General features: G+C 35.1%; 1 protein-coding gene across 1 annotated transcript; it reads right to left on the reverse strand.

The window, feature by feature from the left end:
- Positions 1-248: 248 nt before the first annotated feature.
- FCLY (farnesylcysteine lyase) lies at positions 249-6,306 on the reverse strand. The gene is made up of 5 exons (XM_028228935.2): positions 5,658-6,306; positions 5,402-5,575; positions 1,372-1,731; positions 1,070-1,245; positions 249-758 (listed from the first exon to the last, which is right to left on the reverse strand). Exons 1-5 carry the CDS (start codon positions 6,258-6,260, stop codon positions 491-493), a joined length of 1,581 nt encoding a protein of 526 aa, XP_028084736.2. The 5' UTR covers positions 6,261-6,306; the 3' UTR covers positions 249-490.
- Between the last annotated feature and the right edge of the window lie 8,405 nt (positions 6,307-14,711).

The raw sequence follows: 14,711 nt of genomic DNA on the forward strand, positions 1-14,711 counted from the left end.
CAAAATTGTCATCTTGTGATTTAAACTTATTATACATACGAACTTCATATTACATAAATTTAATCTCAACCAGATAACTCTCATTCAGGGTAAAAAGAGGTACTTAAGCGGGTTCATAGCATTTTTCTATTTGATTAAACGGAAGAAGAAAAAAAAAAAAAGGAAAAAGCAGTAGTCAAATGCTACATATGCAATGAGGGAGATATATGACAACGTATAACTGGAGTGAGTAGTCTAGCAGAGGGAGATACTCAAATTATAATAATGTACATTCAACATTTTCAAACTGCAACAATGTTTGAACCTCTATCGGCTTAATTTGTATTTCTTATCCTATTCAATCCAACATGACCTAGTAATGTTCAGTTTGGACGTAAGTGTAAAATGTGTATTTTAAGCCACAAACACAAATATACAAACAAAAATTCACATACAAAACAAAACAAGGCTTATACATTGGATTGAATAGGATCATGATTGCAAATCTAACTTACAAATCTGAATTCAAATCATGTGTACCAGAGCTAGAGCTCTTCAAGTTTGATGAACTTGATTTCCCATGACCAGAGGACCTCGATAGGATGAGTCGTGCTACATTCTCGGCTGCAACAGCACTTGTTTCCATGGTACTGGCTGCATTCTCAAAAGCATTCACATAGTACAAATGCCGGCCATCCAACATAAACGGTGCAAACCTTTCCGGAGCCTTGTAATGAGGATAAGCTCCCCAATTTATTCTAATTGTCTCCGTCCGCACACTACAATGGCAAGAATTAACAAACCATCAAACATTTTGAATGTCTGATAGATTCAGTTATCTGATTGGTCTATGAAAATCAATGAAATTCTGCTAATTTGGCACTATATATTATGTCATGCTTGCTCACATCTTCAAACTATCAAGTTTAGGTTTTCAACTTATAACAGTTCCTTTTAAAACTTCAGGATTTGTAATTGGGACATTAGCACATATTAAATAAATCTTCCCACAACGCAAAGAAACTACTAAAATGAAAAAAAGTAATAAATCAGTCTTTCCTGCAATAATTAAATGAGATTTATGGCTTACCTAAAAATGCGATCCAGCAATGCACCTGCTACTGGTTCACGAGAGAATATCTTGTAGCTCATATCATTCTCACCGTGTTGCTTGAGAACAGAAATGCTTGTGAATGGAAGATCAGAACTCTCTACAGTACCCACCAATTCTGGAATTGCTGATGCAGAATGCAGGCCAAAATATGCCTTGGCCACAGCAAACCGTCAATATTTAGAAAATTGAAAGATGATATGCAATAGGGGGAAAACAGTGTAACTAAGCATATGAGTAATGAATTTTTGAATGCTACAAGTAACTGTTAGAATACTCACTGGATTCAAGAATCCCCTCACAAAAGTTGCATGGGTATGTTGTAACTGCCTATTAGGAATTAAAAATGTAGGCGTAAAACGAATATTTATCTCATCTAGGGGTGTAGCAACCACAGTGATATCACATGTGTGACTATTTCCATTGGTTGAGTTAAGCTCATAATAATCTCCAAGGTAAGAAATTGATACTATTTCTTCATTGAGGTGCAATTCAACATCTGAAGTATTAATTAATCCAGCAGCCATCTGCCAGTTCCCTCCTTCAACTGCCCACAACCCTCCCCCAGATCCTGCCAACGAAACCGCACCAGCAAGTCCACTGATGCTGACACTTTGGCCATAATTGATTCTCGTGATTACCTGAAAAAGTAAATAGAATTTAGAATTCTGATGAATTATCAAAATATTAATGCAGTCCAACTCTAAGCCAGGTTGAAAGTTGACATCTCACAACTTCAACGAATTCTTAAGTATTTCAAAAGATTGGCATAAATATGATAGGAAGACTAATGCAAAGTGTGATCTTTCAATAACATCCAATTAAAAGAAAATTATGCCTAGTGTTAAAAATAATCACTGCCTCATAACCAGCAAATGGCGTGTATCCAGCAAATCCCACAAATATTTGGAAAATGAAATGATGAACACTACACCTATTCTTTAAGTGTCTCTTGCTACATATTGAGAGATTTGTTGTTGTACTTTTTTTTTTTTTTAATCTTTTTTGTTGGTGGGGGTTGGAGTTTAAATATAAGCAGCCAGCTCACAAGATTTATACTCTTGGTCACATCAAGCATCATATTAAAACACAATTTAAGATCTTTGGACCTAACTTCTGCAGATTCATTGGAAGTATACCCACAATCACAAAATATAGCATACAAACTTGAGTTTATTTTGTTAGCAGCACTTGCACAAACTTACTGCAACAAATGCAATCAAATGACATCCAAGATCCCCATCAAATGTCAAAGAATTCATAAATTGCTTCAGAAAACAAGGTAGAGGCAACATAGTTGTTAATCTTCTTTAAAGCTCTAGGCTCTAAGTGGGAGACCTTTGGATCACAGACAACTTACAAAAACCTTCTTTTTATCCCAACAAGAAAAAAATCTATTCAAAGCACTCTGCTCTCACATTCATCTATAATGGAAGACCATGATAACAAACAAACTTTTTTTGTTGCACACCGTATGCTTCCTGGAACATCAATGCCCAACATTTATTAATTTATTAGATCATTAGCTCACACACAGCACCCTTTCTGCATTAAAAGGTTATTTTTACACAGAAAAATTCTTATTTATCAGGAAACGGTCTTATGTAAACCCATGAGGTTTTATTAAGTCCACTGCCATAGGCTCTGTAACTACGTATCTAATGTACTTTCACGTTGGAATATCTCTTATTCCATTGCTCTCCAATACTAGTTTTTTTTTTTTTTTTTAATCAGCCGTATTATTATGTTACCAACTAAGAACTATTTTTTATGACCTAAATGGAATTGTAAGGGATTGTTAATTGTCATGTATGGAAACTCCATTGGTATGACAGATACAGATCAGCATATTTAGCATGTAACTCCAAATATTTTATTAGATGTGGAAAGGGATGTCAAATCAACCTTAACAGCGAACCATAAGTAAAAACTTCTTTTCTGAGTGACTTGTTTAAGAAGATTATGTTGTTAGTGTGAGGACTAACATAGGTTGGCAATTTCATGACTGATATGTGCAACCTTAGGTAGAACCGAAGCCACTACCGTGAGGAGCATATTGAATTACCTACAAGTACAGAAAAGGGTTGAAATTTATTCATAAAAATTTAGGTCGTCCTATGAAGTATGGGACATTCATATTTGAGGCAAAGAATACATAAAAACAAACAATCAATTTTACATGTGTACTATACAAGTCTATGCACTTATGAAAGCATTCAAAAAATAATAGCCAATCCAATAAGAACATTCTGAACATAGAATTTATTTTCCCCTACCCATATTCATATAAATCAACCATTCTAGAAAAGAGCAAACAAACTTCATTTATAAGTTCCATTGTTTCATGAGAATTTCAAAACCCTTCAGACATTATTACTCTACTTCTAAGCTCTAAACATGATCAAAGGGTGGAATAGCATTTCATTCCCACCTCCTCAGCCAAAGAAAAAACCTCCAAAACCACTTTTCAATAGCCATACAGACTATAAAAATATCAAAAAGCAAATGAATTCTCTGCAAAATCAAAAAAAAATGTAACAAGGGCCACATCACCCTCACTGCTACTGAACTATCAAGCAAAACCAACAAATCATTCTATGGATTGACATCCTACACCATTGAAAGACCACCATTTTTTTCCCGTAAACAACAAATCAAGCATAAAGGAGACATTCCAAAAACTTGTACTTTTTACCAAATTATTCTACTAGCTCTCGAGCCAACAATGATGTCAACCTAAAGCAGAAACAAGGAATTTTTAACTCACATTGTAAACCAACATTAAGGAGGTTTGAAAAATTGATATTGAAATAGAAAAATCTCAGCTTGGCATGGGCTAATCCAGTTCAGACATTCAGGAACAGTCCCCATAGTTTCTTTGAAAATCTAGATTTCTTGTGTTATCACATTGTAGAATCCAACTATGAAACATTAACACTTTAAAATAAATCAAGTACCCATGTGAGACCTTGAACACTAGATAAGGGTATGGGATGTGTGTCAAATACTTCCCATCTTCACTTAGCAAGCATATCCATCAATACGGTCAGTTAGTGATTTTACCACACACAACACAGAAATAGACTAAGCAAATAGACAACGATAAATGATACATGGTCAGTTGGAAACCATTCTCATAGTTGTCACCTCTCCGGTTTAGTTCTTGTTCTTATTCAACTTTCTTTCTTTCTATTTCATACTAGTCTAAATAAGTTTTAAGCCCTTGAAGATTAATGCATTTCTTAAGGCCTTTTTATTTTGAAAAACTTTTATCCCATTAAAACTTTATGCTTAAAAGCCAATCATTACCACCCTTTCCTTTGAAGCAGCCAAAAGAAAAATCTTTGAGAAAAAGGAAATGCAACATAGGGAAACAATTATCCATGAACTATGCCAAAAGTTAAGAAGGCAAAACGAAAAAGCTAAATCAGATGTCAGCCTATTGTAACTGGAATCTCTTTCATCTCATAATAGTCTCTGCAAATTAACTACTAATTGTTTTCTCATATTTAAAATTGATTTTAAGACATCTAATTGAATACTTGACTCAGTGCTCAAATGGAAAGAATCTCAGTGTGTGTTGTGTGTGTGTGTGTGTGTGTGTGTGTGTGTGTGAGAGAGAGAGAGAGAGAATCGTCTTCTTCTAGTCAGCATGCGATATCATAATACAATACTAAGAGTAACTAGTTTTCTTCATAGTCACTGCATTTCAGTTTCTCATGTGTAGAATCTAGACCTTCCAATTGATCAGGGCTCCAAAGTCATCAATGACTATAAATGAAATGTCTGGTTTCAGCAGTTTACCCTGTCTCTTCAAGTAAGCATGAACTACTACTAATATTAATAATGATCACATTACCATTACTACGTATCTCTAGGCCTCTCATGGAATTAGTAGTTTGTCCATTCCCTATATTGGTCATATCTACCTGAATGATCTAGAGCAGTGCATGATCCCTAAACAAGATCTATAAAGGACAGAGCTGGATCCATCAATTATTGGATGAACAATCCCATATCATTATTTCACTTTAAAATTCAAATAGTAAAATTAACAATCTGAAAGGAATCAAATGCCCATAACTCCAACTGATGCTTATTTCATCTAAATGCCAAGTTCAAAAGGTTATACGATCTTTATGATGCTTCCCCCAAATAATAATCTCACACTAGGAATGGTGCTAAATTCATAGCACCACGATGCCAAGTACAAAATAAAAAGTTTAAAAAAAAAAAAACTGTTGCTTCTAAACACGACCAACAAAAAAACACAGAAATTAAACATGTGAGAAAAATAGTTAGGGCTCTTACTGTAACAAGCTCTTGTATCAGCAAAGGAGACAACCTCACATCTACCAGTTCCTCTTGCAATGTCCTGGTGGTGAGATTATACAAGCCAGGCCATTTAAGCATCTCATCCACAGTCTCAAAGACTGGCCTTGATTCACAGCTTTTATAGTAATTTAAGAATCTATCCACTGTACTCTGAACCACAAATATACATTCAATCCACATATACAATATATATATATATAGAGAGAGAGAGAGAGAGAGAGAGAGTGTATACCTCGACAAAGTTACTCATTTTGAAGAGAGAGAATCCATAACGAAAGAACATGCGGAATGAATTGAGTAGCGATACGATCTTCTGGAAAAAAGGGAACTTGGAATTAGAGTCTAGGGTTTTGAAGACGAATTTATGGCCGTCCCAAATGCCGAAAGAAGAGGAGTCGTCTTCATCATCCTGCTTGACGGTTAGGTTGAGCAATTTGACGAAGTTAACGGCGTGGTAGTTCTTGGGGTGGAGAATGGAAGCTCCGGCCTCGAAGGTGTCGCCGGCGAGGGAGACAGTAGCCATCCTACCTCCGACGCGGCCGTGGCGTTCGAAGATTCGGATTGTGCCGATGGGAGGAGGAGATTGATCGGAGTATTGGCGGAGGAAGTGAGCAACGGAGGAGCCGCCGATGCCGCTTCCGATTATGCAGACAGTTGGAGGACCAGATTGGAGTGACGACGATGATGATGATGATGATGACGATGATGGAGTGGAGAGAATGAGGAGAGTGAAAATGAAAACAATCATCGTGTTCATCTTCATCTTCATCTTCATCTTCATCTGCAATGTCTGCAATGGTTCTTCTTTCTTCTCCATTGACTCTGATACATACATATGTATCTACGTATGGATATAGCTATAGCGAGGTCAGCTCTTCCTCGTTAGGGGTGGGCGCGGGTCGGTTGCGGTCACGAAACTTTTCATCCGCCATCCGTCCGTCAGATTGGCGGATTAGAAAAAATCAATCCGTATCTGTCCGCTAATCCGGCGGATGTAGTTTGAGCGGATTAGCGGTTTGGCGGATGGATGCGAATTGATTTGGCGGTTTGAAATTTTATAAATTTTTAACATAATTTAACTTATGCACTTCCTCAAAAAAAAAAAAAAAAAATATTACAGTCAATGACTTAAAAAAGTATTACAATTACTGCATATCTCATCCAATGAAAGAAAGTTTGAAACTTTAGAATATCACAATCACTGCATGCCTCATTCACATATTACAATCACAGCATGCCTCATCCACATAAAATATTACAATTTGTGGTTCTTAAAATATAAAAATAATTCAAACCACAAAAACCATGAATAGAGCAATAGTAGAGATTATGTCTCTGTATTGTTACATTTATATATGTTTTTGAAAATAAAAACCAACCAACATATATCATGTTTTCTATTTATTACTTTTAGAATTAGATTTAAAAACCAAAAAATATAGATAAATAATACGTTTATTTTTTTCAATTCAAAAAATATATTCAGGTTGAAAAAAAAAATTTCAATAGAATATTTGAACTCTTTTTCAATTGAAAACACAAATAAAATATTTAAACAAATTGAAAACAAAAAGTTTTATAAATTACTAAGGGTGCTCGCGGTTTGGCGGTTCGGTTGCGGCCAAATGAACCTTAAATCCGCCATCCGTCTGCCAAATTGACGGATTGAAAAAAATCAATCCACAATCGTCCGCTCGTCATCACGCATCCGTCCAAAATGCGACGGATCGGTTCGATTCGATCGGTTTTAGCGAATCGATATATCCGCTGCTCACCCCTATTCCTGATAGCTGCTTATTCTTCTGACTTCAACCAATTTAAAATTTTGCTCTAATTAAATAAAGAGCGGTGATTGAGAGCATCTCCTCAATCTCTTCAAAATCATTTTTTAATTAATAAATTTTAAAAAATCAACTCTATTAAATTTGTTTATAACTCATTAAAATTTACGATGACTATAATAATTTATTATAACAAATGAAATATTATTTATCATTACTTTTGTGTTACCAGATGTCTACCTAAAAGTTCAGCTGGATTTTTCTTTTCTTTTCTTTTTTTTTTTTTACATTTCTTTCAATTTTACCTTTTATAAAGGAACATAATGATTGTTTGACTGACAACTTAACAATTTAATTAAAAAAAGAATAATAAATATATTAATAGAATTGATTTAAAATAGAGAGTTTCATGAAATAGAACGATTAGATAAAATAGAAAAATGAACTTTTTAATTATAATTTAACTAAAAATTTAAAGAGATTCGTCTGGATGGTCTGAGACTCACCCGAACAACATCTCCCATAAATTTGAACCATTTATAATATGAATTCCATACATGTATGAATAGACCCTCATGTATACATAGAGTACTAAGATCCAAACTTTGAGTTTGGGGTTACTGTTGCGCTCCTTATTGGGTTTATTTTAAGGTCTAATTCGATAATTTGAACCGTTCATATTTTAGAAGGTATCGTGTAAAATATATCTATAAAAAATCACGTCAATCGGATATCGTTATCTCTTTTATCAAATCATATTTATATTGAGTTTTATATTTTAAATTACATTTATCTTCTTTTTTTTAAATACAAATGTGATTTGATGAAAGACCAACAACATTCGATTGACGTGATTTTTTACAGGTACATTTTACTCAATACCTTTTAAAATATAAACCGTTCATATAATCAAATTAGACCCTAAAATGAGCCTAATAAAACGCGTAACAGTTAATGCTGTGCAGCCTGTGCAATAACAACCCAAACTGCCAAACTTTGAAGATATGGGGATCATGGCTAAAGGAGTCCCAAAAATTCCTCTTAAATAAATTATATTTACACCAAACAACTGCGTCACTTTCGGAAAGTTAAAAAAACTTTATTTGACTCACATTATTTTTTTATTTTTTTATATATTTTTTTTATAATAAGTTAATAAATAAATAAGAATGTTATTTTCTAAAATAGGCTTAACTATTTGGTGAAAAAATCTTATATCATGTGCACTTTATCACAAAAATATATAATTTTATGATAAATGTTACTCCCTCCGTCCCAAAATATTAGTCCCTTATTCCATTTTTCATTGTCCCAAAATATTAGTCCATCTTCAAAAATCAAGTACAAAAATAATATAAATTTCCTCTTTTGCCCTTCTTTTAAATTAATAAACAATATAAAAAGTACAATTATCACATTGATATTCCCAAAAAATGTACTATCAAAAGGATAATTTTGGAAAATCAACTTTTTTAAAATGCAATAATTGTACTACCAAAAAAAGTTAGATTCCCCAAAAGGGACCATTATTTTGGGACGGAGGGAGTACATATTCTTATGATAGAATTATAATAATTTATAATTTACAAAAATAAGTAACATACGCAACAAAAATATGTTATTAATCTAGAATATTACATATTGTCCTCATCTGGCAAGATACTAAGGATTAAATCGTCCTTTGGCATTAACTTATTCAGTCATGCTCGAAAGCTACGTAGCTCGAATCCCTCTAATCGAAAACGTTGTCGTTTTTCTATTTTTTTTTTTTTTCAGAAGCAGAAATCAGGAGGAAGAAAGAGAGGAGAGGAGAGGAGGAGGACTGGAGGGGGCCTAATAACAGGGGAGGAGGAGGCGGAGACGGCGGCTGGAGCTGGAGCTGGAGCTGCTGCTGCAACGAGCTGGCGGCGAGGCGATGACAGCAGGCCGGAGCTGCGACGACCACCAGCTGCTCCTCTTCCCCTCTTCTTCTTCTCTCTCTCTCCCTCTCCCTCTCCCTCTCCCTCTCCCTCTTCCCCTCTTCTTCTCAGATCGGTTTCAAATCGGAAAAAAAAAAAAAAAAAAAACTAATGCCCAAAATGACGTCATTTTGGGCATTAGGGGATTCGGGAGGCAAAATCCTCGAGCAACCAAACATTATTGTAACTTATTTTAGTTGACTTTTTTTAGTTTAGTTTTTTTGACTTTTATGAAAGAAAAAATAAAATGATTATGGTTTGGATGTGACATTTTGTCTTATTGACTTCCTTAACCTATTTTGTTTTTTGTACTTTTTTAATCCAACTAAGTTAGCTAATTTAGCTCATTAAATACAAAATATGCTAAAAAATTAATAAGACTAAGTAGTTATTTGAGATGAACTATATAAGTGCATTTTTTAAGTAAAAAAGTGAAGAAAAAAATATGATTGTTTTGAATAATTTTTTAACTTTTTACGAAAAAAAATATATATTAAAATATTATATAAAATAATAAAATTATTTTTTTACTCCTATGCATACTGACATGCACGTACATGTCAGTACGGTTGTGGCGGAGCTGTGTGTACTGGTTTGTTGGAGAATAAATTTTTTTTTTTTTTTTTTTTGGTTGTTGCTGTTTTCCAGGAGTCCGGATCCTCTCCAGCCAAAGACTCCCTCCTGTGCTCCGGTCAAGGGCCACGATTTGGCCACGTGGCCCTTTGAAGATCTACGGCTCAAATAAAAATAAAAAAATAAAAAAAATTGAATTTCTTTCCTTCTTTTATTCAACACAGCAGCAGCAGCAGCAGCAGCTTCCATGAAGATCAAATGAAGATCAAAAAAAAATTTGAATTTCTTTCCTTCTTTCTTTCAACACAGCAGCAGCAGCTCAGATAAAAATTTGAATTTCGCTCAAATGAAGATCTACGGCTCAGATGCAAAAAAAAAAAAAAAAAAAAAAAAATTGAATGTTTTCCATTTCAGATTCAACACAGCAGCAGCTTCCATTGATTTAGCACCATTGATTTAGCACCATTGAATGTTTTCTTTCATTCTTTCATTCTTTCATTCTCAGATTTCCTTCGTCTTCAGATTCAATAAACCCACCACCAGGAATGGAGAAACCAGCCTGATCTTCCCTTTTTCAATTAGTTTTTACAAAACCCTTAACAATCAATCTCTGTTTACAAAACCCATGTCTTCTTCTTCAGATTCAACAAACCCACCACCAGGAATGGAGAAACCAGCCACCGTAACGCCACCACCACCACCACCACCATCAAAACCCATCTGGGTCCTTCCCTACAAGACCCAAAGTCTCCAAAACCTGTACACAATCGGGAAAAAGCTAGGGCAAGGACAGTTCGGAACCACCCATCTCTGCACAGAGAAGTCTACTGGGATTAACTACGCTTGCAAATCGATTCCAAAGAAGAAGCTCATCTGCAAGGAGAACTAAAAATTTGAATTTTGTGCTGGGTTGAATAAACGAAATTCAATTTTTTTTTTTTTTATCTGAGTCGTAGATCTTCAAAGGGCCACGTGGCCAAATCGTGGCCCTTGACCGGAGGACAGGAGGGAGTCTTTGGCTGGAGAGGATCCGAACTCGTTTTCCAGCCTGGTCTACACTTGGTAAGTTGGTACAATGTTTTGAAAAGTTTGTTATTATTATTATTTTTTTTTTTTTTTTTGTGTTTTTTTATTGTTTGGCAGTGGTGCACGTCTCCTAGAGTGATGTTTAGTGAACCTATGTCTATGTCTAGTGGATTTATTTTTTTTTGCCCTTTGACTGTTGTGAGTAGTATTAATTTTTTTATTTTTTTAGTAATTTTTTGGCTTTTTAAATTTGATAGAGTATTCCAAACAAGCACTAAATGTCACATTTAAATCATAATTATTTCACTTTTTCTCTCACAAAACTATGAAAAAATCAAAAATTCATCACAAATAGAATTTTTTTAGCCAAACTAAATAATTTAAAAAACCAAAAAATTAGACCAAAAAAGTTCTTTCTCCACTAAACCTTTCAGATTTCCCCTTTAGGATTCTTTTTATCATATTTTTCTAGACAAATTTAGACTCTGTTTGGTGGAGCTCTCCAGAGCTCGATTTGAACATAATGTTTATTTATAATTTTTAAAAATTAATTCTACACTCACTTTTGAAAACGCGGTCGAATGCAGAAAAATTTGGATTAACCGGTCCTCCCACCAGACGTTCGGTTGGTTGACCGGAACAATGCAATTTTTTTTTTTTTTTTCAATTGACACATGTTAATTTTTATATATCAATAAAAAATATTTTTCGAATTTTTTAAAAAAAAATTATGAGTTTTAATAAAATTTTGAGTTTTGTGTTTAATTATGAGTTGTAAGTTTTTGTATCAAATATTATATGTCACATCAAAAATTCTCCACTCAATTCAAAACTCATTCACCAAACAAATTTTTCACACTCAAATCATAATTCCAAAACTCACAAACTCAAAATACAATTCTATTCTCAAATCATATTTAAAAAATTCTATCAAACGCAACCTTAGAAATTATTTTAGTTATTTATCTGCATTAACTTCTACGATATTCAAGATTGCAAATTACTCTTTTAACACTCTCAATTAATTTGTAATCTTCATGCATTACTGTGAGACTTTCTTTGTTGTTACTGCTTTTATCACCATATATGCTAATTGCTTCTACTCCAAGTAGATTTCTCTGTTCTGCACACTAGCTCAGATAAAAATGTTACATCTCAATGTGCTTTGTGTTGCCGTGGAATATTTCTCGTAGCAATGGCTGACATATTATCAAAATAAATAGTAATGGGATTTTCTTCTTTGTGCTCGATATATGAGAGAATTCTTATCCATCATACTGGTTCATAACTTATATATGCAGTAGCAATATATTTTATTTCTACCATTGTCTTTTGCTTTCTTAAAGCTCTTGTGGTCCTCTACTAAGCCTAGCCAGCATTGCCAATATAAGCAAAGAAGCTTATTGTTATTTTTCTTTCATATATTTGACGTCCAGTTTCTTGGTGCCTTGAAGATATCAAAGAATTCACTTTACTACTACATTAATAATATGACTTGCTTGGTTCATGCAAGAATTTAGAAATAAATAATGCCTGGTCTAATGTTAATGAGATAATTTAGTGAGCCAATTGATTACGAATAGATGGTAGCATTGACATTCTCTATTTCATCATTCAGTTGCAATTTCTCATTCAAGGAATTAGGAGTGGAGATTGGCTTGTAGTTGGACACATGAAATTTTTCAAAAAAATAAATAAAATTAAGATATTTTCCTTGAGATGGATTATTTATTCCTTTGACTACTTTAATTGAATGCCAAGGTGTCGTTTGGTAACACTTACGTTTTTAGTTTTCTGATTATATTTACAAAAATTTAAAAAACTGAAATAAAAACTTGTTTGGTAAAATTTTTGATTTATAAATCAGTGGTCTCAGTTTATAAATTTGGCCAAAAAATGAAAACACAAAAAATGTGTTTCCGTTTTGAGTTTTGAGTTTTTTTTTTTTTTTACCACCCAACACTAGCCACCACCCGCCACCATTTTCCACCACCGTCTTTCGCCACCACTACCTACCACCACCACCACCCTCAGGTCACCACCCACCTGCCACTCACTCACCACCACCACCCACCCCTCACCACCACCACCACCACCACCACCCACCACCTACCTGCCATCCACCCACCACCCGCCACTACCATCCATCGCCCGCCACCACCATCCGCTACTTACTTGCCACCACCACTCACCACCCACCTGCCACACCAGTCACCCACCACCACCAGCCGCCCGCCACCACCACCCACCACCACCACCGCTACCACCACCACCACCCACCCGCTACCCACCTGCCACCACCACCCACCACCTACCACCACCACCAGCTACTCGCTACTACCTACCACCCGCCACCGTCACCCACCCATCCACCACCGCCACCGCCACCACCACCCGCCACCTACCCGCCATCCGCCACCCACCTGCCACTACCACCCACCGCACATCACCACCACCACCTCCATCTACTCGCCACCACCCACCACCCGCCACCGTCACCCACCCACCCACCATCACCACCCACTCGCCACCACCTACCACCACCCGCCACCTGCTACCACCACCCGCCACCGCCACCCACCCACCCACCACCACTACCCGCCACCACCACCCACCACCCGCCACCACCCACTCGCTACCACCCGCCACCGTCACCCACCCACCCACCCACCCACCACCACCACCACCACCACCACCCACCGTCACCACTTTCTACCGCCGTCTTCCGCGACCACTTGCCACCACTTGTCATTTCTCACTCTTTTTTATATTTTTTAATTTTTTTAAACATTTTGTCAATTACCAAACGCGTTTGTAGCTTATGTTTTTCGAAAAATAAACAAAAAATAAACAAAAACCAGTTTATAAAATTTTTGTAAATATAAACTGAAAACATAAACGTTACCAAACACACCCCAAGAAAATATCTTATTAGGCCCAAATCAGTCATCTTCTACTCTTATGTAAATCGATATATGGGCAAACTATGAGAGTCTAGGATACCATCCTTCTTATGTATAAAAATAGCTTACTTTGACTTCTCTGAGATCCATTTTGTTAAAAAATACTTGTCAATATTACTATTTCAGGCTCCGAATATTTGTTTCAAAGTGCCTTCCAAGCTGATATGCCTTTGTTTCAAATAGTCATAAACTTCTTCTTTAAGCTCCTTATTGACAAAAAAATTGTGAGTAGCCTTGTGCTTTGGATTGAGCCATTTTCATTATATTTGGTTTTGTAGACCCATGTAAGACCAATCACATCTTTATCTTTGGGTAAATCAACATCCCAAGTGTGATTATTTTCAATTTTTTTCATCCATTGCCTTTTTTCAAATTATTCTTCAACAACTTTTTCAAATTTTATGGCTCAAGGAAAAAAAATGTCACATCACACAATTCATATAACTCCCTTGAAGAACCTATCAATTCAAGTAGTTGAAATAATACCAACTAAAACTCACATTTTTCCTCTTGATTTTTATTAGGTCGTATTTGACTTATAAATTTGGGTAAGAATTTAAAAAAGCAAAGAAAAAATGTAGGTGAAATGTGAACATTTTTTTTTTTTTTTTTTGGGTAAGCAGGTGAAATATGAATATAACTACATTTCAAACATTTTTTTCAAAGAAGTTCGTATTACAAATATAGGATAAATTTAAGTTTTTTGTCTACTAATAGTAATGTAGGAAAGCGTGTCAAAAAAAATTGCAAGCAACTTAATTCTCCTAAATTACACCATCGAAGATGTTCATCATCTTCTTGCTGCAGCGTTCAATTTTATTTTATTTTTCTTGATTGTAAATATCCCAAATAAAATTTGGCATGATACTCCTATCATGTCAAATTGACACGACGAGAGTGTGTTTTTTGTACCCATCATGTCAAATTTTAGCAATAACACGATGAATAGCAACTGGCGAAGATGCTTTTAAACTGAATAACCAAC

The sequence above is a fragment of the Camellia sinensis genome, chromosome 1 (assembly GCF_055761805.1).
Source record: "Camellia sinensis isolate YWXY chromosome 1, ASM5576180v1, whole genome shotgun sequence".
NCBI classification, from domain to species: domain Eukaryota; kingdom Viridiplantae; phylum Streptophyta; class Magnoliopsida; order Ericales; family Theaceae; genus Camellia; species Camellia sinensis.